The following is a 26,744-nucleotide window of genomic DNA, read 5'->3' as shown; positions in this document are numbered from 1 at the left end:
GTAAAGATGGAGCTAGGGTGAAGAAGGAAAAGGGAGACTGAAATAAAGTAGTTACTGTATTATAAACAGGGGAGAGGTGGCTTTAAGAGCTTCTTAAATGTCTTTCTGCAGGTATAATGGCTGTATACTGCTTACTTATGAACAAACCAGGGCCTGATTACTATGGTAATTAGAAGTACACTGAAATGAGAGCTAAAACTTAATCCATAAATACACTGAAATGAGAGCTAGAGCTAAAACTTAATCCATAAATACACAAGAACTGTTACCTAGAAATCTTAAATGTTTGTGCCATCTAAAAATCATTTATCGCAACAACAAAACTAGAGGTTAATTACTTTTTTTATTATTGAATTATATTGTAAATCTACATCTATGATTTAATCAGGAAGAAATGCTTTGCGTTTACAACAAGGACACAGTTACTCTAGTGGAATAAAACAGACACAGACAAAAGACCAAGTACATGTTTTTTAAAAAATGAGTACATGTTTTACCCAGTCCTACTTTTGCTATTTTGGACCATACTTTTCCTATTAGAGAATTGTTCTTACATACATGTTAAATATGATTTATCTCCTTACATTTTTAAACATTAAAAGGAGTCTCTCTCAATTTCTAATTATAACCAAACAACTGAAAACAATATGGGAACAAAGTGTGAAAACAAAGGTTAAGTATAGATGCCTATTACCTGATAGTGGAAAAGTTGAGTAAAACATGCCTCCTCTGTGGCTCATCTCAAAGTGACACTTTTACTCAAGAGAGGAAAGCTTTTCAGATTTAGGAGTGAGTTTCCCCTTTGCCTCTGCAGAATCAGACCTATAAGTGTTTCTGGTCTGAACTGCAAAAAGTTGAGTAAAAATATCTACAAAATACCTAAAAGCTAAAAATCAGAATAGTGCTAATTCAAATAAAATTTGTGTGGTCTAAACATACACCTTCAATTTCTTCCTTTGTTAAAATTATCTTTTATTTTGGATGATATTTTAAAATAACTTATGTTTTTAGTGTGCTTTATGGTCAATGACTATAAAGTTGCAACTCAAATGATTAAGTTTAAAGTTTTTGTTTTACCTGATTCTATTGAAACTTCCATCACCTACAATTTTATGCAACCAAGTTATACATGAGGTAAGTTTTAGCTAAAAAGTTAAAATAAATCAACCACAAAGATAAAGCTAACCATTTCAAGAGTACACAAAATCATAATGCCCACTTTGCACTGAAAGTTTACAACTTTAAGTATTAACTACTGCTTGTATGTAACTTAAAAGCAAATACTTTTTGCACTTTTTACTCAAATTATATCTGGAAATATAGGGGGGAGAAAAAAAACAACACTTGGAATAAGTTTGTTTTTGGTAGTAGAAGACAATGCAACAAAGAATCCAAATGGAACACAACACCAGTATTTAAGTTTCTAACTTTAACAAAACACGTACACACACTTATCTAAAAAAAAAAATTCTGGTAGTAAATTGGATTGACAATCTTTTGTTGTAAATTAAAAGTATAAATTTCCAATTATAGCCTTCTAGCTAGCTAGCATCTTTTAAAACATGTACAGCCAGCTAGTTCTCTAAAACATGTATATGTTACCCTAAAAGATCCCTGCTAAAAATCAACTATATTTAAATGGGTCTTACTGAAATAGGGCTTTCATGATACTAGAAATCTTTTAAAAAGTGAGTATGATAGGGCTACAATGGCAACATTACTATTAATAAAAGTTACAGAAGAGATTATTGCTGTACTTTTCTTCATAAATACCATCAAACTTTCAGTTACAAAAGTACAACCAGATTACTTTCTCTTACCGAATTTCAATGTTCCGCCTCTGTAAAATTTTATTCAGCAGAGAATAATTCTTAATCTTTTCCGTAAGACTTCGAAGTATTTAAATGTGTCATTTCATATTATACTACCATGTTTTGCCCTTTTTGTGTCCCAAATACACAAAAACAATATACATTGTCCCAAAAATGAAATAAGATGTCCACATTAAAAAAATAAAGCCTACAAAAAAGTTCCAGAGCTAAAAAAGATTATCCATATGGCACAAAGTGATCTCCCACTAGTCCAAAGTCCAAAACATTTAAATGAAGTCCATTTAGATATATTGTTTGCTTTTCAATGGAATATTAAATTTGAGGTGAAATCACATTATTTTTAGTTCTTGAGTCAACAAATATACACAAATGTTTTTCTATAGTTATTAAAAATAGGAGACCAAGTTGAATGTGCCAAAGTGATATAATTCAGGTGGATTTTCTAGTCTCATCTTGAAGAAAACGAGAAAAGGGATTTCCTTGGTTGGTTTCCATAGCTTGATAAACCAAAAACAAAAAAACTGCCACAACAACCAACAGCAAAATTTTTATCCATACGGGAATGGAACGTCCCTTTTTTGTCTTTTCTGATTTGACATCTGCCAAAGGAACATACTTAGGAACATATTTAGATGAGAAAGATTCCTCCATCCTGAAATCACTGAGTTCTAACGGCCGGCCTGCGGCCCCTTTGATTGGTCTGCGGCAACTAGCACTGTTGAAAGTAAAAGGAAAAAGAAAAAAATAATTTTAGATGAGCTCATGATTTGAACAAGTAACAAAAAATATCAATACTACTTCTAATTCTAAGCTTATTAGTCCATGAGGTAGCAGCATAAAGCCACAAGGTCAGTCAATTTAAAACTTCTACACATTCTCCATTTTAAAAGTCAGATGCATCTTTTATTAGAAAATAATACACAAAACACTGATAAATGCTCACTGGACTTGCCTTAAAGGCTTTTCAAAGCAAGTATATTTAGGAGGAAAGTAAAACATAAAGAAATAATTCAACAGGTAGATCTAAATATGGTCTTTTTAATTAGAGAAAGAGAAATGCAGGAAATAATTTGATTTCCTTCACATCTTGGGATGTGATTCGTGCTTAGCATGTACAGGGCCCTGGGTTCAATCCCAGCACCATAAAAAAATAAATGAGGGAAGAGACTTAAGGCCTGGAGTTATACCTCCAGTACTGCCAAAGAAATAAAATTAAATATATAATAGAAGGTAAGAGATTTATTTATAATCCTTCAGCTTGACAAGCTAATTTTGAAAATGATTCAACTTTCAAGGTTATAAACAACTTGTGGCTTAGGGGAATTAATCTCCTAAAAGAACAGTTTAATTCTGAAAACAGAGTACAATAACTTTGCAATGAAGAATGAAGAATTCTCTAGCAGAATACACCTATACTTGATTCAGTGTTTCCAATTCCTAATTCAGTACCTAATTCCTGTTGGTGTAGATGCTTCATAGGGGAACATTTCCTTAAGAATATCCCTTTCTACTCTTCTTTCCTCTGTTTTTTCTCCAACCTAATAAAAAAAGAAAGAAGTTAAAATTTAATATAAATGTATAATTAAAATATAAATTTAAATAGAAATCTTAGAGAACAAAAATGCCCTTTAATCTACCCTAGCTTTAAGGACTGCTGTTTCTAAATTTTTTATCATTGAGGTATTCACTGGATTCCGCGGCTCTCTAAATTTCTTCACTACAAAGCGATTTTAATGTGGCTATTGGGGGGGGGAAACTGCCACGCAAATAAACAGGGGAAAAAAAAAATCCAGTAACCTAATGTGGGAGTGTAAGTTCCCTCACTGATTTTCCACATTTTTCATTAATGAAACATTAAGAGTGCATTTTTTTCTTCCTGTTAGGAATTTCATAATAAAATAATCAAATACAGAAAGTGCCCAATTAATAGGGACCTTTAACCAATTTTAGTTCCTTTATTGCCAATGCAATCTCCCTAATTTAGAAAAAAATTTTAGCATGTTTTGCTGTATGTTTACCTTTATGCCCACATCAAAATATTTCAACTCCTTTAATAAACATTCATAAAAATCATAATGCATCATGCAGTTAGTACTTTAAAGCTTAATTATACAGGAGTTAACCCGTTCAAGCACCACACAAAGTCACTTTCAGTCCCATTATTTAACCTTTCCACAGAAGGAAAATGTAGCATCCCTCACAGCCCATGGAGCACTTTTAAACTTGCATCCATGACAAACAGAACATATTACAAACAGCACACAAATGACCACTCCCTTAAAAAGTAGAACTTAAAAGAGGAACACAGCAGAGGAAGGATAGTATTAGCATGTCATACTCTTAGTTAATTTCTGTTTTCACTAATAAAAGTGTCTTAAAATGATAAGTATGCACATGCGTGCGCGCACGCACACACACACACACACACACACACACACACACACCACCCAAGAAAGCAAGCTCTGTTCCCTCCCACTGGAGAAAAAAAAAAAAAATCCCAAATATTTCCTCTTTAAAAGATCAATGATAGCATCGATCTAAATTTTATTCATTTACTTCAGCTCTCGTCAATGGTTTCTTTGGTGTTCTTCTGGGTATGTCTGAGAATTCAGTGATTGGCAGAATAGAAGCTGCATGCTTGAAATTTCCAGTCACCCTATTGACAACCTGCCAAGATTCAAATTATTCAGACTCAGAATTATCCAAACATAACAAAGACACTTTAAAGAAAAAGATACTCTATTTCTGTAACATGTGACTTTCCCTTAACAAAAATTTAGTCAACAGCACCCAGAAACACACACATTGAGTACTTTACAGGTGAAGTCTTATAATTCTTCAAACATGTATGGATTCTTATGTGAGGAATTAAACTTATTTGCCAAAATTCACCACCTCCCCATTTTCAATTAAAGGGCAAATTTCAAAGAAGACCACTTGTATAGTTCACAAAACATATTTACTAAGGATTCGTTGCTTGAAGCCATTATAGTTTCAGCTATGGGAGTACTCTCTGAAATTACTGCACCATCTATACGAAAATGTTGTGAAGTTTCCACCTGTTAGTTTGAAAACAAAACAAAAACAATAAATATAAAATAATCACTAAAACCCTACCAATCTGAAACCCAATTCTAAGGAATAAGCCTTGCATCACCCTTTTCCTTGGAGTTCTTCTTGACCCTCTTGTAGATTCCCTAGTTAATGCCTGCAGAGGTCCGCCTTTTGAAGATCCACTTGTCCATTCAGTCTCAGTTACTCCAGCTTGTGAATAGCTCTATTTAAGCATTGACACATTAAAAAGTCATATTCTAATATCAAACACCCTAAAAATGGCCATATCAGCACACTGCAAAGCCATAAATTCTCCAAATGCCAGCATTTACAAATAATGCTATATGTCCTCAAAACATTTCTAATGTACTGATGGAACTGACATTCAGCATCAGAAAACACTAAATGGATCATAAAATACACTAAAGAGGATCATAAAATACACTAAAGAGTCCACCAAAAAATAAGTGCTCACAAATTATAATAAAGGGAGGTGGGGAAAAGATACACCAATTATCACTGTGTCCTTTTGTAACTCACTGTTCCCTTGGCAGCTCTAATAATGCAGCTGCAACTCTTGTCTAAACAAAGAAGCAGACTGATCATGACTTAAATGAAAGTTATTTATTATATAGCAAGTCAATTTCCTTTTAAAGCAAAAATACAAACTTCTGGCTGAGGTGTAGCACAGTGGTAAAGTGCTTGCCGAGCATGTGCAAGGCTCTGAGTTTAATCCCTAACACTGCAAACAAACCAACATTTTTATGACTGTTAGAACAGATCGAACATTATTCTTTTCATGTGATTAGGATTATTTTAGTAGGAACAGTTTGAATTATAAACCACACTTGGCTATCTAAACTCAAATATTCCCAGGTGTCAAACTCTTAGAAACAAACAGAATCAAAATTAGTCAGCAAGAAAAACTTCATAATCATCCTAGTGAATATGCGATGTCACTGCCAAATCACAATACTACCCACACCTCACTACAAAAAGATAGAAAGGTAAGTGATGGTTGTTGCCTTCCAGTCCCAGATTAATTTCTCCATGGGGGGGGGGAAATCAACAAATTTTTTTTTCCTTTTTTAAAAAATAATTTATCAGTTCTTAGATGCTGCTAGTTTGAAATTCATTAGACTAAAGCTTTTCAAACTGGAATGAATCACACCTGGAGCTTTTGTTAAAATGCAGAATCTGATTCAGAGGTTCTGGGTTGGAACCTGATTCTGCCATTTCTAGTAACAAGCTTTCAATTTTGAAGCCACTATTATCAGATGATTCTTCTAAATTCCTTTTAATTAGATAACATCAATCAATTATTAGTATTACAGTAGTGTGCCTGGATTGTCACTTTCAAGCTAATATTTTATTTAGATAACAGGTGGTTTTATGACCAAGTTAGTGTCTATTAAATTTAAAGACATTTTTATTCTTTTTTTTTTTTTTTAATTTTTTTGTGGTGCTGGGGATTGAACCCAGGGCCTTATGCTTGGGAGGCAAGCACTCTACCAACTGAGCTACATCCCCAGCCCCAAGACATTTTTATTCTTATCCTGTAATAAGAAAAATTATTAAAAAATTATGCTAATTTCTACCAAAACTTCACAAACATACAGTCTCATGTATTTAATTTTATGTTTATCTATACTTGGAATTGACATTAAAAGAATTTTACCTTTTCTCACAATCAGAATCTGCATTCTTTATCCTACTATCAATTAGGAATATTTGCGGAATGTAAAATTAATGCTAAAGACAAATGTGTAAGCAAATCACAACACATAAAAATGTTTAATAGTAGTCAAATTGTTAATTATTTAAAAATTGGGAAAAAAAAAAAGTAGTTTTAATCTGAGGTTCTCAATCCTGGTGGCAGTGTATCATCTAGGGAGAGCTTTACAAACTATTAAATGCTCTCAACTCCCACCTCAGACCAATTAGATGAGAATCTCTTCTAAAAGGGTCTAGACAGGGCTGAGGGTATATAGCTCATTGGTACAGTATATGCTTAATGTCTGCAATGCCCTAGGTTCAATTTCTAACACAAATGAGTAAACAAAAATTTTAAACCCAAAATAAAAGAGTCTGGAAACAGTTAATTCTTACTATTTCTGAGAGGATTCTAATGTGCAAACCTGGGAATAACTGGTTTAATATAACTACAATGGATTAAAATGCACCTTGAAGGAAAAAAAAAAAAAAAAAACTACTTTGAATATTGTTCCCTTTTAAATAATTATTCAATGCTGATTAAAAATTAGAAGTATTTTAAAAATATCTTAGTCTATTTGACATGTATATATTCAGTACTTAAAAACTCATCAAAGAATTAAATAATTACATTAATTGAAAGAGCTAATAAAGTTTATCGGTTGTGCAAGTGACACAATAAGACCAGATACTTTACCTATAACCAAGATGAAGGGGGTGGGCAAAGAGTGTTTTTCCTTGTAATTGATCATCTACTAAATTCCAGAACTAACTAACTTTCTTTCTTTCTTTCTTTCTTTTTTGGTACTAGGGATTGAACCCAGGGGCGCTTTACCACTGAGCTACATCCCTAGCCCTTTTTTTATATTTTATTTAGAGATAGGGTTTTGCTGAGTTGCTTAAGGTCTCACTTTGGGTTTTGAACTCTCAATTCTCCTGCCTCAGTCTCCTGAACCACTGGGATTATAGGTGTACACAACTGTGCCAGGCCAAATTCCAAGAACTTTATGTTATGTTTTGGTTTGAATAAATAAACAGTCCATTAAAAATTTTACCAAGCATCTATTGAAACCATTATGGTTAATTTAAAAAAATAGTTTACACTTTCAAGGTTAAATTTCATTTAAAATTCTTTATCATCTTTTGTGCCAGGCAACACAAGGAACACAATGGTTGCCTGAGGGCCTAGTTATGAATTCTGGAAATCATTTATATTTACTTTTGTTCAGATTTTATAAGTTCTTTGAGAAATGTCAACCAATTTTATTAGTTTCTATTATTATCCAATTTAGAATTAATGATCTTTACAGAAAACTGAGAACCTTTACACAATTAAAAAAGATATTCTCAAAAAAAAAGATATTCTCAAGATTTTTATTAGAACCCACATTAAAAATGACTGAAAATATAAACAAAATATAAAATTATAATTCAGTACTGTAATTATTTAGTAAGATGATTAAACAATGAAAAGAAGCTCACTGGGATGTAAAATTAGTAATGTGATTGCTATGTGTTTTACAGAGAAAATAAGAACTGCAGTGTCATCTATGTTCAGCGAGATGTTCTACAGAAAGCAGAACCCTTTCACGTTGTCTTCTGATAAGCTATAAGGCAAAAAGTCAATCAGAAGGCATTAAGTAGCTGAGGTACGTGAGAACGCAGGAATTAGGTTATTTAAAAAGGCTATCAATTTCCATCAATAAAAAGACAAGCGCTAAACAAAAAAAATTTCACAAAACTAGGTTACCAAAAGATAAAATCAAGATAATGAAAAACCACTTTTCTAGACAGCTTACTACCAATTTAGGTAAAACATGACCAATTATGATTATTCATACTAACTTAACAAAAAGCATTATATTATCCAATAGAGAACAGTACTTTCATATAGTGCTGCTGGGAATGCAAAATGCTTCAAGTCATACAGAGAGAAACCTGGTTATACCTAGTGAAACTACATAGCCATTTCACTTGCAGGCTTCCTCAAGATAAACTGATAAAAACGTGAAATACCACACCTAAAAGGCCAGTCATCTGTTCACCTTGGCATTATTCATAACAGCATACAAATGAAAACAACTCAAATAGTCACCAAAGGGGAAGTGGCTAAATAAATTATAGCATATCCATAAACGGCAACACATGAAGTGCAGTTGTACAAAACAATGAGGAAGATGGATAAATTCAGATATGGAGTGATCTCTGGGGTATGTGTTTAAGTTAAAGACAATGTACAAAGTAGGCTGTCTTTTAGGCAAGGAAGAAGGGAACAAACATTCAAACTCTCACATATGTGTATAAATAAGTTTATGTATTTATTTATATTTTCAAAAAGAAACTAACCAAGACTTAAAGAAAGAAAAAAAAAATAATAAATAAAAAAAAGGACTATAAAAATGAAAGAAAAAGAAAAAACCCCTAACAGTATATTATGTTGTGGCCTTAGAACACAAAGAAAAAAAGTCTGTCATGTATATTTAAGAACAGCATTTTGACTTTATAGCCCAATGAAATATACCCTAAAGAAAAAGAAATACAAAGTCCCAAACTGCATTTAGCAGCGTTATTGTTAGTAGTAATACTGTATTACTTTGAAACATCTGTGATATAAGATATGTTATCATTTGAAGAACCAAGATACCAAGCATATGAGAAGATATTTAAGTGTAGCACCAAAAGTTCACCATTCATTCATGATTTGCTTTTCTCTGAAAAGGAGTAAAAGCAATAACAATTCGGTAAGAAGAACACTCCTGCAAGAAACTACCAAAGACATATGGGAGCCAATAAAAGGATACAAGAACCAACTTAGTAATTCCCACTGACTAAAGATGGCACACTGTGAACATGAAAAAACCCTAACGCTGCAGGGGGAAGGAAAAAAAATGACTACAGTAGATCACAAGTCAAACACATAAAAACCATAAAATTAGGGTTTTACTGATAACCCTTTGAACTGACTGGACACATTAATTTGAAAATTGGCAAACAAAAGGCATGAAGTATTCCTCTTGGTTCTCTTGTATAAAATTTTATTTTTAAGTACCTGAGAAAAGCATGAGGAATGGTTCTTTGTAAAAAAGAAATCTGGTGATAGATGTAAAGGAATAAGATACTAAGACAAAGTACCATTTAAAAAAAAATTTTTTTTAATTAGTCATTTTAATTTTTGCATTACTGGGAATTGAACCCAGGGCCTTTAGCATGCTAAGCAAGTGCTCTATCACTGAGCTACAATCCCCAACCCTCAAATCACCATTTTATAACCTCAAATAAAATAATGGATTTAAGCAATAATCATTAATAACTGTTGGAATCATAATGAAAGGTCAATGTAAAACTTTTAATTGGATCAATCTTTCAACACCTGAACCTACTACTCATTAATTTTAGCACCAAGAGAAGGGCACACACATGCTTTCTAAAATAATCAATAGAAAGGCTACAACATCACTTGTGAAGTATTCTCAAAGAAACTGAACCCTACTCTAACTAACCCTTAAGATCTGTGCTGTCCAATATGGAAGCCGCTAGCCACAGGTATTGACTTAAATTTAAATTAAATATAATTAAAAACTTGGTTTCTCACACATGCTAAGTCACATTCCAGTTATTCAAAAACTAGACACTACTGTAATGAACAGTACAGATATAAAACATTTCTATCATAAGAGAAGATCTATTTGACTAACTTCCAGTATATTAGATACACAGGCAAATTAAATGATCTGATTAATCAAATCCAGAATGTGGGAAAGACTCTAATGACCTAGTTTCTGGACCAAATAAATGGAGGGAGGAAAAAGGTATAGTGGGAATAGCTGCAGGCTTAGAGATCAAAAATTTATTTAAAAAGTAAAATATGTGGGTCTTGTCTGGATCCCTGATTGATCCAAACAAATTGTAAAACAGAAAAGTGAGACATTTCTGAGACTGGAATAATATGAACCCAGTTTAGATATGAACAAACTATTAATATTACTAGGTGGGATAATGGTGCTGTCATTTAAATAGCTATCTTTTAGAGATAAATATTAAAATGTTGATATTTTAACATGTGAAGTGTCAGGGATTTGCTTTATATACTCCAAACAAGGCAAAACAACAAAACAAAAAAAATTAAAAAGCTGGAGGGTGTGGGTGAAGATACACTGATAACTGGACCATCTGTGACTGGAGGGTCATCAAAACTCTTCCTTCCCCTCTTCTGTTTTACATTTTTTATAATAAGTCCACAGTTTAATTCTGTCAACTCCTTAACCTAAACTCTCCTTTGACTATTTATCCTGCTCCTCAGTTTAGATTTCCCAAACTAATCATTAAACCATCTCTAATACCCCGCCTCCCTTCCTTTAACCTACTATCTGATCAGACATACACTCTTGCTAGCCACCTTGCCTTCATATTCTGGAACAAAATCTTCCATACTTGTCTACTGTATTGTCTTTCATGGTTTTTCCAATTTCTCCTGCTCTTAATCTTATTTCTTTATTCCTTAGTATGCCTCTATAGCTCTTCGCTAGCAATACTAGGTCAATAAAATATTTATTCTGATATTTGGTTCTATATTAAAACAAAACATTCATTCAATACTCTACACATTTTCTGTAGTCACCAAGCTTATTTTTAATAAATAGTTCTAAAATTCAATTCATCAGCTACATTAAATGAACACAGGAACATGGTTTAAGAAATCAAGAATATGTTTGGTTGGGGATTTAACTCAGTAGCAGAGTACATGATCTAGATGCAAGAGGCCCTGGGTTCAATCCCAGCTCTGTATGCATATGTGAATGTGAACACACACACACACACGCACACACACACACATTCCATTGGAAGACAGGGTTCCCCCCCACCCCCTTACTGAGAAATTGAACCCAGGAGCATTCATTCTACCTCTGAGCTACATCCCCAGACCTTTTTTTATTTTGAGACAGGTCCTACTATGATGCCCAAAGTCAGCCTCAAACTTCACAACCCTCCTGCCTCAGCCTCCCAAGTAGCTGGGTTATAGACTTATGCCACCATGCCCAAGTGGGACATGGGACTTTAAATGACAAACAGAACATGAAAAAGATAAAATGGCCAACTAGACAAAATTTTCAGCTAAAGAATAAGGACAAGGAAAAAGACTGTAGGAATAAGTGTTTAAATTAAGAGCCAAAAATTAGTTCTCTGTAAACTAGTTCATTTATACATATGCTGATTTCCCCCTTAAATTCCTACATTTCCTTTTGCATCTGGCTTCTAATACAAAAAGGCAAACTTTCATCTAGAATATGAAAACAATATCTTAGTATTAGACTAGCTTCAGAGTTCAGGAAAACACCACAAAAGACAAAGCAGGTAAAAATAAAAGCAAAGTCAGAAATCCGGAGACTAAGACACAAATGTAAAACTATCCCCTGCCTTTTAAAGAGGCTGTATCAAAATTACAAAGGCATTTCCATCTTTTAAAATATTTCTCTCAAAAAGCTGTATGGCAGGAGAGCATTTGCCTAGCACCCGTGAGGCCCTGGATTTGATTTCCAGAAACTGGGGAAGAGAGGCAGTTGACCAGCTTTGAATCATGCTTAGTACAGAATCAAACACAAATGAGACTTTTATCAAACACTTGCTTTTGCAGTAAACATAAGACTACAACACTGACAAACCACAAACTTTAGATTTCCCATGCTGTGTAGCTAACTATGAAAAAGTTAACAGTACAATGAATCTGGGTGTCAACTGTTGACCAAAGTCTAACAGGACAGACGAGTGCCATTGGATTACTTAAACCTGTACATGTTGATTACAAAGCTAAATATACCTGGTTGTGCTCAAGTCTTCTTTGCTTGAGTGTTACTGGAGTCTTTGCTCTGCCCTTTAGTGGTTCTCTCTTCTCAAGCTTGAGCTCTATTTTAGACTCTGGAAATAATATTGGAGAAACCATTACTTTCTGAAACATGTAAGTTATGCTCTAATATAACTTGGGAACCCAGTTTTAGACATCTTAGTACATAAAACAAGTTTGTCTATTGGTGATCTCAATAGAACAAAATTGTTTAACCACAATTTGTCTTAAAATCTTTTACTATTATATTTTGGATTTTTTGATTCCCTCTTTAATCTGATTCCAATTTCTTCCTACTTATTCTTTCCTTTTTCTTGGACTAATAGATTTAAACATGAAAGTGAATTCTAATTGCTTCTGTGTAGGCTTTTCACTAAAAGATGATTTCAAATGTGGGAAAAGGACATTAAAATAGTTAATACAGTTTGCCAGTAATTTTTCCATGTAGTACATTACTACTATATAACAAAAGTTAGCTTGTTAAATTTAAATTTGGTGTGTGGAAAAGGAAAATGCCACAAAGAATTTTAAGAATGAAAAAAAATCTGTATTATATCAAGCCTCTAATAACAATACATAGTAATTATCAAGGATATTAACATGTAAGTGCAATCTAAAAGTCTCTTCTCAATGAGGGGTATAGCTCAGAAGTCCTGGGTTCAATCACCAGTACCAATCAATCAATTTTTGATATAGTTACAAAAAGTCCACATAAAAGAAGGAATCTTGTTCACAAACCAATCACAGGGCACTTCTCTTTCCCTATCCCATAACAAAAATAACATTTCTTTGAAGATGAGCCAGTATTTATTATATTTTTCATTGATCTCAATTTTTCATTTTTCTAGTCTTGATTTTATTGCCATTTGAAGACCTCCATTTTTAAAGACACTTAACTTGCCCATTTTTGTGGTCATTTATTATAGTGTAGCAAACTTAGTTGTCAGTTGTAATTTCTACTACCCAAAATTTGTTAGATTATATTTTCTTACCAAGAAACATGAATGGAGTCAATTCTAATTTGTATGAAGTCAATGTAGTTGTGCTACAGAGTGGTCAAGATGGCTATGATACACGTGTCCTGCCAACTTCCAATCTGATACTAGTCAGTCTAGAATTTTCGTGCAAGTTTCCCAAAAAGGAAGGTGATTTTTATCAAGTTAGTTCAAATAGTTCAATCTTCATTTAGGAATAAGCTATCAACTACAGTACCCCCATATCCCAACACTTCTATTAGGATATCTATCAATCTATCTGTTTGGTACAACCCTTAGCATTGTAAAAATCTACTTTATGCTTTGTTAATTTGGAATCTAAGAATTGGAAAGCACAAGGTAAAAAAACTATAGCCAAGCAGAAACTGATTAGGCAAATAATTTATCTGGTTACAGATTAATTCCTCTTACAAATTTAGATTCCAACAGCCAATAAAAGCATACTCTTCAAACAGAAGAAAACCCGCAACAATAACTGGAATATTTAATTGTACCATTGAAATGTTAAGTGAGTTTCAATGATGAAATGGAAATGAAATGTTCATCCACAAATATTCAACTTGTTTGCAACTCCAAGAATAAAGCACACATACAACAGGTTTCTGGAGACCACACAAAACTGTTCAAATTTAACAACTTTATTGAATTCGTGGTAGCATTCTACATCAATACATTTTTAAAAATCACAAAGTACTTAGTAGGTACATGTATACATGTACATTTCAGAAGACAAATAACAAATTGCTCCCAGAAAGCTGCAAAGATGGAATGTGTAGTTTGAGAATAAATGGCTAAAGGAGAACGTAAGGGGCCACCTTCTGTTATGCTAAGATTACCATTTTCCACAATGTCTCTACAGTCAGATTCTTTTATCTTACAATCACAGAAATGAAAACAGAGTAATATACTGCTTTATACAGACGTAGACACTGGGATATAGTACTTCTTAAGGTTTTCAGAAAAACCCGATAAATCTGCTTTTAGTGTCTAGATTATTAAGACTGATCATCCATGAAATACAACAGACCTCAAAAGCATTAAAAAAAAAAAAAAAAGCCCCATCTCTCCAGTGTCTAGTTCATCTGACAAAATACAGTGGTTGTGTATGCATGTTCTATCCTTGACTATTTATCAGCAAGCAGTGTCTCTCCAAGTGTGGTCCATGAATTGTTAGCTATTAATTCCTGAGGCGATGAGGCACATGTATCAGAATGTAAAGTCATATACAGTCATATACTGCTTTTGCTATCAGTAAGTTTACTACAAAAATAAATCCTTTCATTGACCTAAAAGGTGCCTCTATATTTAAATTCTTTTATTAAAAAAGCAATGGGGGATGGGGAGACTAACCCAGGGCCTTTCACGTACTATACTCCTGAGCTATGTTCCTAAGTCCTCAGATTTAAATTCTTCTGCATGTTTGTGGATCTGTAACAGTTTGTGGCACTTTAAATTTCACTGATCTAGAATATTATGAATATTATGAATGCTACTGTAGACATCAGCATATAACACAAGAAAATAAGAGAGAAAGTGTAGACAAATTCTAGAAAGTGAAGATAATTAGGAGTATCAAAAAGGATAAATCATTGTTTGAATGTGTAGTGTTTAATTTTACCTTTTGTAGAAGGGAATATGCATATGATATTTAAAACAATGAAGAATCTACTTTTTAGTTATCGAAATTTTCTTAGTTTTGAAGAATTGTAAAAAATGTAATAAGAAACATTAACTGTTTGAGACGAATATATGATCTATAAAGCTTAACTGTATCAGCCTTTCTATCTGTGCAAATCTAAAAAAGCAATTCCACATAAGGAATGACTTTTATACTATAATTTGATGAGCAGAGGCTTAACATTTTGAAATTAGTCCAATGTGGAGGCCAAAAAGACCTGAAAAAAATTTTTTGGCATAAAAATACCTTAAATTCCTTATCAAAGATAAGGCAGGTTCCTTAGTTCTTAACTTTATTATTATTTTCTTCCACGCTTCTTAATTACTTTGTGTACTTCTCCTCCAAATAATGTTCCACCTCTAAAGGGAGCCTCAGTCAGCTTACTCTTAGAAGCTGGATTAATTTTGCAATCTTTCAACCAGAGATAACGGCGACCAAGAGTAGAAGATCCCATGGTATGGGCAGCCATCTTCACTTCATCAAATGCAGCTTCACAAAGAAATGAAGCTGCATCATATGTTTTGCTCAGAATTTCGAGTGCCTGGTATGTACGACTAGGATCTGAGTTAAGAATTTGTGCAGCCTGACTGATATCTGCTTGCATAGCTTTAACTACAAAGGCAGTGTGGGTTGCCATCTGCAATGTGGATGCTGCGGCCGCATATGTTCTACAAAGTGCTAAGTCCAAGTGTTTATCACAAGACTCAGTGGAGGCTGCCTGAGTACCTGCTGGTGGGATGGCTTCAGAAGTAAGCCCTTGGATTTCATCATCTACTTTTGGAACTGATAATATCTGTGTTGCCTCTCTGGAAGAAACTGGATACTTGCTTGCCAATGAAGGCAACTGCCTGTCAATTTGCTGCCACTCCTCTTCAATTACTTTTAAAATAGATTCATGTAAGGGAAAAGATAGTTCTGAGGCATCAATGTTATCACACTCTGATTTCTTAGACTTTTCCATGCCTAAGGTAGTAAGTGTATGAGAGACAACAGTTTTGGCAAAAGACGACATCTGTTCAGATCCAACTATATTCTGAAATGACATAGAGGAATCTGAATCCCTTTCCTCTACTGACTTCTCACTGAGTCTAGGGAATTTTCGTGGAGGAGAGGGGGAACTGGTTTCTCGAAAACTAGACTGATCAATTCTCTTGCATATGTTTTCAATGTCCAGTGTGGGTATAGAGTTAGAAGTCCCAGGTAAACTATCTACCCCACCCTGGACCAACAGAGAATTGACATAATCTTTGATTGCCCGAGCAAGTGGTGGGGAAATTACTCGTGATCTCTTAGACTCCTCTAGTACTTCCCTTTCGCTGGAGAGAATGCACTGATCTGAAATATTGGACTTCTCAGTATATAATGGCTGAATTCCACTTTTCTCTCCACGGTAAATATTTTCTACTATGTCTTTACAGTAAGTAGTAGTGGTTTCTTTAATCAGTGAAGGAGAAGCTGCAGTAGAGCCCAACATGGCAGCGAGTTCATGCTGACAGGATGACGAAGAACTTTCCTCTAAACACCTATCATGGCTAGACTTGGAGGAAGTAAACAAATTCCCTCCAGAGGCTAAATTCTGCATATGTCCCTTGCCAGGCAAGGTTGTGGCAATAAGAGGCTCCCTAGGTGGGTCGCCCTTAGAAGTATGTATTTTCTTAGCTGCCTGTAGTTCAGTCCTGCCCAAAGGAGGACGGGTGGAGATTTCAGGAAAAGAAATACCCTGAAAAAATCCACCAGAGGGAGTAGTTGGAAGTCCAGAAAAAGGAGCAAAATCCCTAGTGGACTTCACTTTCTTGTGTTCTTTCTTCTTTCCTGTAGAGGCAAAAGAGGCAGGAAGTTTAAGCATTACTTGTGTATGAGCTGGTTTTATTCTTGCCTCCTTGCTAAAATAGTGCTGTTGAAGGAAAAGACCCTATATTTCATATTCTGAACAGTTTGGCAGACTGTGCTTTAGAAGGCAAAGCTTTGGAGATTTGAGTAACTTGGGTCAAATTAAATAATTACAAAATTAACAAATAAGGCATATAAATTAAAAGTTTATAAATATCTCATTGCACTTATCTTTTTAAAAAGGACATTTATTTCATGTGCTAGTCTCAAAAATATTTAAAATAGTATAATATATAAAAATATGGTCAAAATGTTTGCTTTAAAGTTGTCATGAAATCAGATTACCTAGCAACAATTTAAATGCCTATCAGAGAATAGAAAAAATGTGCCACATTCAAATGCTACCACTATATATTAACAACAAGGAATAAACATGTAAATACTTAACACTAAGATTGGATTAAAAATAACATGGAATAAAAATACAAGCACAAGATGCAGCACGTGATTTATAAAGATTTTTTAAAAAATACAAAATAATACTATGTATTAGACAGATGAATAAGTAAAAGTATTAAAAAACTAGATAAGTGTCTACTGATAGTGGTCACTTCTGTGGAGAAAATGGGAAAAGGTCAAGTAGAGGGAAGTGTCTTACAAAAATGAGATCTGAAGCAAATGGTAGTTAACTGGTGAGTTTAGGTAACAGAAAATTAGATATTTGTACTTTTTTGTTTCTTATACTTGTTTCAAGTATTTAAATCAAATTGCTTAGAGAATTACTCTAATGATATGAGCAAAAATTACATATGTCCTATCAATATTGTTTTAAACTTTACCTTCTTCATGATTATGAAGTCTCATATAAGTCTAAAAAAATTACATGCATTTAACTAACAATTTTAAATTTTACCTTCTTCATTGTCACTGTATCTGTCAGAGTCATTATTTCCATTCTGCCTAGTATTTTCTGCTGAAGAGGAAATTGTTGGTAGAGGAGTAGAAGATCTTAACTCTGTTCCTTGTTCTCTCAGTTTCAATAGCTTTTTCTCATACAGTTTCCTGGTTGTTCCTGTATTAAGGCAAAACTTGGTGTTGGCTCCTGCATTCTCTTATTTAAGGTCTAGTTCAGAAACTATCTTAAACAACATTATAAACTCATTTTCACCCTTTCCTTTTCTAAATGTTAGTACTTAAAAATAATAAATAATGGGCTCTTTTCTAAAATAAGTGTTTTTCTGAGATTTTACTATGAGATTACAATGTTTCTTTTAATAACATGGAATACACAGTAGATTGGCAGAGGTCTTATTGGAGATTATCTACTGAAGAACCAAGTATGACTATTTTTGACTGCAAGTCTTAGATTTTGTATATTTTCTCTATAACTACAGAAGTATATACCAATATAGAAAATTATAGAAACAGACCATGCCCCCTAAAGAATAACTATGATTATACCCCATAAAAGTCAGTCTCAGCAACTTAGTGAGGTCTGGCGAGACCCTGTCTTTAAGTAAAACATAAAAAAAGGCTGGGGATGTGGCCCAGTGGTTGAGGTTGAATGCCCCTGGGTTCAATCCCTGGTACCGAAACAAATAAAACTCGATACAGTCTCACCAGGTGGTGTGACATGTGCACCACATAAAAGGATCTCAACCACAGAGGTAATTTTATAGATTATCTAGTTCAATTCTTTTATTTCCCTCATTAGGGTTAAGGAAATTCAAGTCTCAGTCTTACAAATGGTTAATGATAAGATCAGCCCTTGGAACCCAAATTCTAAACACTAGGCAAGAAGGAAAAAAAACCTGGGGCCTTGCTTCATAGAAAACATACTTGAAATTTTATGAACTTACCCACAATAGGACCAGGATTCACCCCATATTTCACAAGCTGATCCAAAAGGTCTTCATTAGAGAGCTCTGTTACGTCTAAATCATCTTTATCTTCTAGTCTGGGCTTATCAGTTTTCTTTGTGGCTTTCTGTAAACAAAGTCCAGTTGTCATTTCTACACAAATTTTAAGTGTCCATTTATTAGACAAATAATATGCTGTATAAAATAAACATGAACATTCATCTAAAAGTCAGTTTATAGTTATACTACATTAGACCATAGCAATTTGATTAAGTTAAAAGCAACTCATTATCTGAGGGTATTTCTAAATTCAACTGTAATTAGACTGTACAAAACTAATTCCCACACAAATAACTTAAATGTTAAAAAGATTAACTGTTGAAATATTCCATTTTGAAACACCTACGTAAATAAGTAGTAATGGCATCAAAAATTCAACAGCAAATAAATACAAAGTAAAACTAATTGCCTTTGGATAACCTTATAAATCTAATAATGAACCTTATACCTATTTTCTTTAAAACAATGAAAAATTATGCTAAATTTTTTATTTCTCTCTCTCAGTACTGGGGATTGACCTTAGGGGTGCTTTAACACTGAATTAACTTCCCACCCCCATTTTTATTTTGAAACAGGGTCTCAATCACAATAAGTTGTGGAAGTTGGACTTGCCGTGAAAGCAGCAAAGTGAAGATGGATGGGGTTTAAACACGTTCACCCCAATGATAATAAACACAATTTACTGTTAATTTTTTATAATCCTTAAGTTTTTTTATGCCTTATTTATTTTTTTTATGTAATGCTTAGGATCAAACCCAGTGCCTCCCACATGATAGGCAAGTGCTCTACCACTGAGCTACAGCCCCAGCCCTTATAATCCTGAAAGCTTAAGCTAATACAAGAAAGTTAAGACTTTAAGATTTTAATGTTTACATATGAAAATGATGCTGTTTAAAGCATAAGAGAATATAAGAAGCCCAAATGATTATTCTCCTTGTAACTTAGTTATTTTAGTAGTTAGTTTATGGCCACTGAAGGAAGTCTGACACAGTTTTTTCACCAGATTTAGTTGTATTCATTTCACTAGAAGAGTCGAAAGAACATGGAACAAACTTCAAGAAAAATTATCAAAACAAGTTTTTGAAAAAATCTGAACACTGACAGTATCTACTGGAAAATCTATAAATTTCTCAGATAAGTAGGTGAAGATAGTAAAAGTATGGATACCTTTCAAGATTGTGGCAAACAGCCTTACAAATGCCTCAGTAATCCTAGAAAGTATTGGAATACTGAACAAAACCCAGTTGTTCAAATAATGGCCACAAATATCAACCAAAGTCAACTGAGGCCTGAATTACTATTTAAAGCAGGAGAGTTAATGCTGTATCTTAGAAATGTTTTATGAAAAATGGCTAAAATTATGAAGTTGTATAGATTAGTTGCTTTACAATTAAGTCTTAGGGGAAAAGCAGGCACTATGGGAATGTATCAAAATTTCTAAAAAATTTGAATAGAGGCTTAGGATGTAGCTCAGTGGTAAAATGCTTGCCTAGCACTGGCCCCGAGTTCCACCCAGCAAGCAAGCAAACAACAAAAAACTTCACGTAAAATTTTTTCAGAGGGCTGCTAATAAAAAAGTTAATTCACTAGAAATCTTTTATTGCACTAATCTAGACTTACCAGGTTCGAATCTTGAAATCTATACTTTGATGTTAAAATAGTTATCTAGAACCTAAGAGCTCTGTATTTAAAACCTTGGATTCCTTAAAGAAAAAAAAATTTTTTTAATCAAACCAACCTAATCTTGTGTTATTGACTTACTTGAATTTTCCAAAAAGGATAGTTTGTAGAGGAAAACTCCATTATATAATATACTTAAAAAAAAAGGATAATTTAACCAGGTTCAAATTACTTGTAAATAATTTCTCCCAGCATAAGAATGTTCAAATTTTACTATCATCAAAATGTCCAAAAATTCCAATTTCTTGCAACATCCTCAAGTTTTTTTTTTTTTTTTTTGGGGGGGGTGCTGTGGTATTAGAGATTGAACTAATGGCCTTGCACAGGCTAAGCAAACCCTCTGTCTTTGAGTTACTTACCGAGTTCTTTATATTTTATATCAAGACAAGGAAGGTCTCACTAGATTGCCCAAAATGGCTTAGAATTTGTAATCCTCCTGCTTCAGCTTCCTGAGCAGCTGAGATTATAGGCGTTTGCCACCATGCCCAGGTTACCAGCCTGAAGTTTCTGAGAAAACTTTCTTAAACATTCATCACAGTCCACCTACTTTTTATTAGCTATCTGTATGCATCCTTTATTTTCTCCAAATGGTAAACTCCTTGAGCAATAAGCCCCCAAGTTTGGCTTGTTGTTAAAACCTCAACTCCTCGGTTAAGAGCTTACCACTATTTTAAAAGATTCATTCTAAGTCTTAAACTTGGGCCGGAGAATCTGTATTTTAAATGTGTAGCTTAGGTAATTTGGATGCAGCATTTAAGTGGGCACCAGAAAGCAAGAGCAGGATCATATTTTTAACCCAAGCATCTAAAAACAAAAACAAAGTGTCTAACATAAGATGTTCTGTCAAACACATGAATGTGCAAGATTGAGAGAGGGAAAAATAAGTCATTTATTTTTGAAACTCCATTTCTTATGGTGGGGGCTAAGGATGTAGCTTAGAGGTAGGTGGCATGCTTGCCTAGCATGCATGAGGCCCTGGGTTAGATCCCCAGCACCACTAAAAAGAGGAAAAATGACACAGGTTTATCAAATCAAAGTAGGAAACAAATTCCCTTACATTTTATTAGAACATAAAGAGACTTCAGCTAAACAAAGGAAACTTTAAATAAAAAGTGGCAGATAAACTTGCATAAAGTAAATCAAGTAGTACAAAGGTTCAGAACAGGCTATATAATTTTAAATTTAATCTGTAGGGGAAAAGTTCCAGAAAAGTAATCCATTTTATAAATATCAAATTTAATAAGAAAAATTGGGAGATAGGTAGTTTGGTGTATATGATCAACAAGACAACAGCTTCAATCAGGAAGAAGGAAACATTAATTGTATGAAATTCTACCTTCAGATAGCTTTATTCCTTAAGAAAAATCACAATCCGTTAAGTTTCATTCAGTCAAAAATAGAGTACCTATGTACCAAGCACTCTCTCCAGTTTGTTCCCAGATATCAGATGACATCTACTATCTTTTTCAATTTTAAAACCCAACAATTTTGTAACATCACTTACGAACTAACTTCTTTAATCTCTACCTTTAGTAGCAAAGATGTTGAACTATGACAATACTATTATAAAATAGATTCTTCTGAGCACACATTACACATTGAGGTGTGTTCTCTAAAGTATTAATTTAGAGACTCCTAAAAAATCCTGATAAAGATGCTAATATCCCCCATTTTATTAAGCGAGGAAATTAAGGTCCAAGGCTGCAAGCCTAACAAGGGAAATATGCACACTATGCAATACAGTAACATCTGAACAGACATTATATATCACTTTCACATATTTGTCCTTCTCTGAAAACTGTATTACAGTAACTTTGCACTGTATCGCCCTGACATTAAGATGAAAAAATTCAGAAACTACGGCCTTAACAGGTATCACTAGGCATTTCACTTATGCAAACTCACATAATCAATGCTCAATCTAATAAGTGACTTTTAGTTTATTCCTATATTCCAGGTAAAAATGGCAATCAATGTTCACTGCTCAATAAGCAGCAGGCCTACAATATAAATCTGTAACTCCCTGATTCATTTAGCACCTCCTTACGGGGCATGGTAGTCAATTTATGATTTAATTAACATTCCCCAATGCTAACATACTTTTTATTGTTCTGTCCCAAGTCTTTAAACATTTCCTGTTAAGAATTAATCAGGTTTCGGGGTGTGGCTCAGTGGTAGTATATGCCTAGCATGTATGAAGCCCTGGGTTTAATTCCTAGCACACCTTCCTCTCTTTGCACTTTGTAACAAAAAGGCATACTGCCAACTCAAATAAATGTTTATTCTTTGTCCACAATCTAATTTCAGCACCTAATATATTGGCATCAAGATGAATAAAAGAAAAACAAGAAAACAAAATCAATAATAAAAATTGTAACATGCAAATGTTTGTCATACCACACAATCTAGGAAGACATTATTGTGGTAGCACATATAAAACAAATTCTCTATTAAAGGAATCTGACATGCACAATAATTTTACATATCAATTATTATAAATGTCCTATGGTTCTTTTCTTGTAAATCCAAAGAAACTTTTCCTACCTATCGCTTATAAAATAAAATCTATTCCAACTCCTAAGTTATAACTCACATTTGCCTTAAGTATCTTTAAAATAGAAAATAAAGTTACCAACTGACTACCAATATTAACTTTTTCAAGTTGTTGATGTCATTGAGCCTGGCCAAAGGTACACATTGTTTTAATCACTCAAGAGGAAGACAAAATTCTGTGGTTATGAAATAATTCTCCTCCATAAAGTAAGCTGGGCATGGTGGTGCACTCCTGCAGTCCCAGTTAAGAGGCCAAGATGGGACGATCACTTGAGCCCAGGAGGCACCCCTCACCCCAGAAAGAGAAAGATTACTTTTAACCATGTCATTGGACATAGTATGGGGGGGGGGGGGGGGCAGGTGCTGAGGATTATCCTAGGCCTCCCACATACTAAGCATATGCTCTATCAAGTGAGCCACACCTCCAGTCCCATAGCAGGTACTCTAAAAAATGTTAATTCTTTCCCCCCAAAGTGAATTGGGGTGAGAAATGAATAAATAATTTTTAGATCCAAGAGACTAAATTTTCATGATGTGTAGGGTCTGCAGAAATCAACTTTTATTGATTTGTTATGACTTCTATTATATTAATCCGTTATGAGCACACATTAGGAACTCAAAAATGGATACTCCAAGACTTAAAATTTTTGTATACAACCAAAACATTATGGTCTAATACATCTACCCAGAAGACCAAGGAGAGTACTACAGAAGAACTTTTATTTTTTTAAGGTGTGCTGATTGAAATAGAAATATTTCACTTTTGATCAAATCTATAGTGAAATAGTTTGAATACTATCTCCTTTTTTAAGAGTCAGTGGGGAAAAATAAAGGATATATTTTTCTTTGAAAGTAAATTGTTGTTTAAAGTGGCTTTATTTAAATCCATAAAAAGGAGACATCAGAAACAATAAGGAGTGGCTGCTCTTTTATTTACTGAACAAATACTTATTAGATATTATGTGCTAGACACCACTTCACATGATATTCAGTTTCTCTGAAGCTGAGGATGAGACTTCAATTAAATTTACACGTGTCCATTTTATGTCTTCCATTTCCATTTCGTTAGTCAGCAAAACACATTAGATCCAAAAAAAAAAAAATTATTTTTGTTCTAATTAGTTGTACATGACAGTAGAATGCATTTATACATTTTGATAGACCATACACAAATGGAGTGTAATTTCTCATTTTTGATTGTACATATTAACAGAGAATGCTGCAAAACTTTTGAAAGAAATAGGTTGGGGTGTGGCTCTGTTGCAGAATGCAGCACCAAAAAGAAAAAAAAAGAAAAAGAAAAGCAGCAATAATTATGAGTTATAATAGTAACCAGAAGCAAAAACTCCAAACACCACATTTCACTGTCTCTCATGAAAGCATTTAAGTTAGCCATCAAGTTTTAACTACATTATGATATGAAGCCTGGTAACTAGGTATATGCAAACCATAAAACCCCCACACACTTAAAATTTACCGATAACAAAATGCAAACTAATAAGCATTCGCTGGAGCCAATGTGAGATTTAACGGGGATTGGATATTTCAAATTTAACACCCACACAGCAGAATGTCATAAAATAAACGTGTGTCTTGGTTCTGAATCTTTCCTTCCTCAAGCGAAATCAAGCAAAAAGGGGGGGAAATAAACAAGAACCATCAATCCAAACCCATTAATTAGAATACCCTAATGTCGATGATAAACGTTTTAAAAAGGTTTTTGTAAAGGTCACATTTCAATTTAGAGTAAAGCTGCCCCGCCAAGCGATGGGCTGCTGCTGGAAGGAAGACGAGCGAGAAAACACCAGCGGTTCAAAAAGCCCTCCGTATGCAAACCGACAAAACCAACATAAAAAGGCGGGAAGTTCTTTATTTCAAATTCTGCGTAGATATGAGTATGTCGCCAGTCGCCCTCCAGGGAGCGCTCTGAGACTGCGCTGCCGCCACTCGTTTCGGTTACTGAAGCGGGAAAACGCTCCGACCCGACCTGGCAGCGCTTCGGGGCCGACCCTCGCCGGGCGCCGGAGCAGCGCCCGCACCGGCTCTGCGCGCCCACTGCCGACCGCCGCGGGCCGGCGGCCAGGGCCCCCGCGCCGCACGGCTCCCGCACAGCGTCCGAGCGCCCGCAACTTCTGGTCCCTCCCCCGCAGCGCCCCCGCTCCGGAGCCCTCATCCCGGCCGCAACCGAGCTGCGGGCCGGGGCGCGGGGACAGCCCCGCGCCGAGCGGGGGCGAGCGCGCGCGGAAACGGCCAAACGCCCGCCTTTGTGGCCCCGGCCGGGCGTCCTTACCCTGCCGACGGCGGCGCGGCTGCGGCCCGCGGTGGACGGCCCGGAGCCCAGCACCGGGGTGGGCTCGCGCTCCTCGTCGCTGGAGAAGTCCGGGGGCCCCTTGCTGTTGGAGCCCGCGGCGAGCGGCGGCCGGTTGCGCGCCGTGAGGTGCTGCAGGTAGAGCTGCACGTACACGTCTTTGCGCTGCTCTCCGGCCGGGAGCGTCACATTGTTGGCGACCAGTTCACTCTTCAACTTGTCTTTCGTCAGGACCGAGGGGTCTTCCAGGAACTCCGGCATCTCCGGGATCTACGAGTCCCCTTCCCCGCAGCTCACTGCCGCCGCTCACGCCGCCGCGCTCGCTCCTGGCCGGGGGCCGCGCTGCCGCCTCCGAGCCTCACGGCTCCCGCCCGGGAGGAGCGCCGCGAGGCACCGCAGAAAACTCGCAGGCACAAAGCGAGGCCGCACTCGGGCACAAAAGCCCCGCGAGCCCAACTACGGACCAAATGCCGACAGGCTGGGAGCCTGCACCAACCCCAGCCCACACAGTACAGCCCAGGCGAGAGCAGCCTGCTTCGCCCACGCCCCAAGAACGCGCGCCGCCATTGGCGGGCGGCGGGAGGAAGCGCGGCGGTGATTGGCGGGGCGGCTCGCGCGGGTTCCATTAGCCGCCGAGCGGAGCGAGAGGTTGTAGAAACGCAGTTTAAAAGCCGCTCGGGCGGGAGCCCAGGCGTCTGGCCCGTTTCGTTTTCCCCCGTCTCCACCCTTCCCCTCCGACGCTGATAAGGGACAGGTCGTGCTGTTTTTGTGCACCGTTTCCTCTCCCTCCCCTGGTTGGGAAGAAGGCTTCCATCCTGGGGTCGGTCACCTCCGAGCGGGCCGAGTTCCGCGCCAGCCCCGAGGACCCTTGGCTGGGCCTTTCTCCCTCCCAGGACGCTGTCCACCGAAGAATAACCAGCCTTCCAGAACGCTGGCACCACTGGTGGGGACGAAGAGAAGCGAGGCACGCCTGCTCGTGTGTCTTGATGTACTTGGAGAGTGGAAGGGGAGCACAGGGAGGCAAATTCCCCCCTGCTCCCAAAGGCTTCTTTTGTTCCTTCAATTCAGGAAAAACTAGACCTCTGCTGTTAGACACTTTAAAACCTTGAATTTGTGACAAAATTGCATTCTTAAATATCCCGTTTGCTTTCTACCCTACCCTTCTAAACTATTTCATTTGAACTGTTACCTGGGACTTGCACAAACCCATGCTTGCATTTTTGTTGAGCGCTGTCTCTTCGTTAGATCCCCCCACCCTTAAGTCTCTTACTATAATCAAACCTAGAGTGTGGTAACAACTAAATGAAATGCAGTATTTAGTCAACTTCAAATAACAGATGGTA

At 35.8% G+C, this 26,744-nt stretch overlaps 1 protein-coding gene and 1 non-coding gene across 5 annotated transcripts; both read right to left on the bottom strand.

Annotated features, from left to right (window-relative positions):
* Window positions 1–324: 324 nt before the first annotated feature.
* On the bottom strand, window positions 325–25,920 carry Tmpo (thymopoietin). 4 transcript variants are annotated; one of them, XM_047548876.1, is made up of 9 exons: window positions 25,384–25,911; window positions 18,801–18,927; window positions 17,855–18,013; window positions 12,415–12,512; window positions 4,990–5,109; window positions 4,796–4,891; window positions 4,389–4,499; window positions 3,282–3,370; window positions 325–2,547 (listed from the first exon to the last, which is right to left on the bottom strand). In XM_047548876.1, exons 1-9 carry the CDS (start codon window positions 25,660–25,662, stop codon window positions 2,262–2,264), a joined length of 1,365 nt encoding a protein of 454 aa, XP_047404832.1. In that variant the 5' UTR covers window positions 25,663–25,911; the 3' UTR covers window positions 325–2,261. The 4 variants fall into 4 exon arrangements, with proteins under 4 accessions (XP_047404832.1, XP_047404833.1, XP_047404836.1 ...); XM_047548877.1 differs by lacking the exons at window positions 4,796–4,891; window positions 4,990–5,109 and having other exon boundaries at window positions 25,384–25,910; XM_047548880.1 differs by lacking the exons at window positions 4,389–4,499; window positions 4,796–4,891; window positions 4,990–5,109 and having other exon boundaries at window positions 25,384–25,910.
* Trnag-ccc (transfer RNA glycine (anticodon CCC)) lies at window positions 6,344–6,417 on the bottom strand. The gene has a single exon. It is a non-coding gene; the product is annotated as a tRNA-Gly (tRNA).
* Window positions 25,921–26,744: the final 824 nt, after the last annotated feature.

Source organism: Sciurus carolinensis, chromosome 4 (assembly GCF_902686445.1).
Source record: "Sciurus carolinensis chromosome 4, mSciCar1.2, whole genome shotgun sequence".
Taxonomy (NCBI): domain Eukaryota; kingdom Metazoa; phylum Chordata; class Mammalia; order Rodentia; family Sciuridae; genus Sciurus; species Sciurus carolinensis.
Note: the sequence above shows the minus strand (reverse complement) of the source record. Positions and strands in the feature narration are given on the sequence as shown.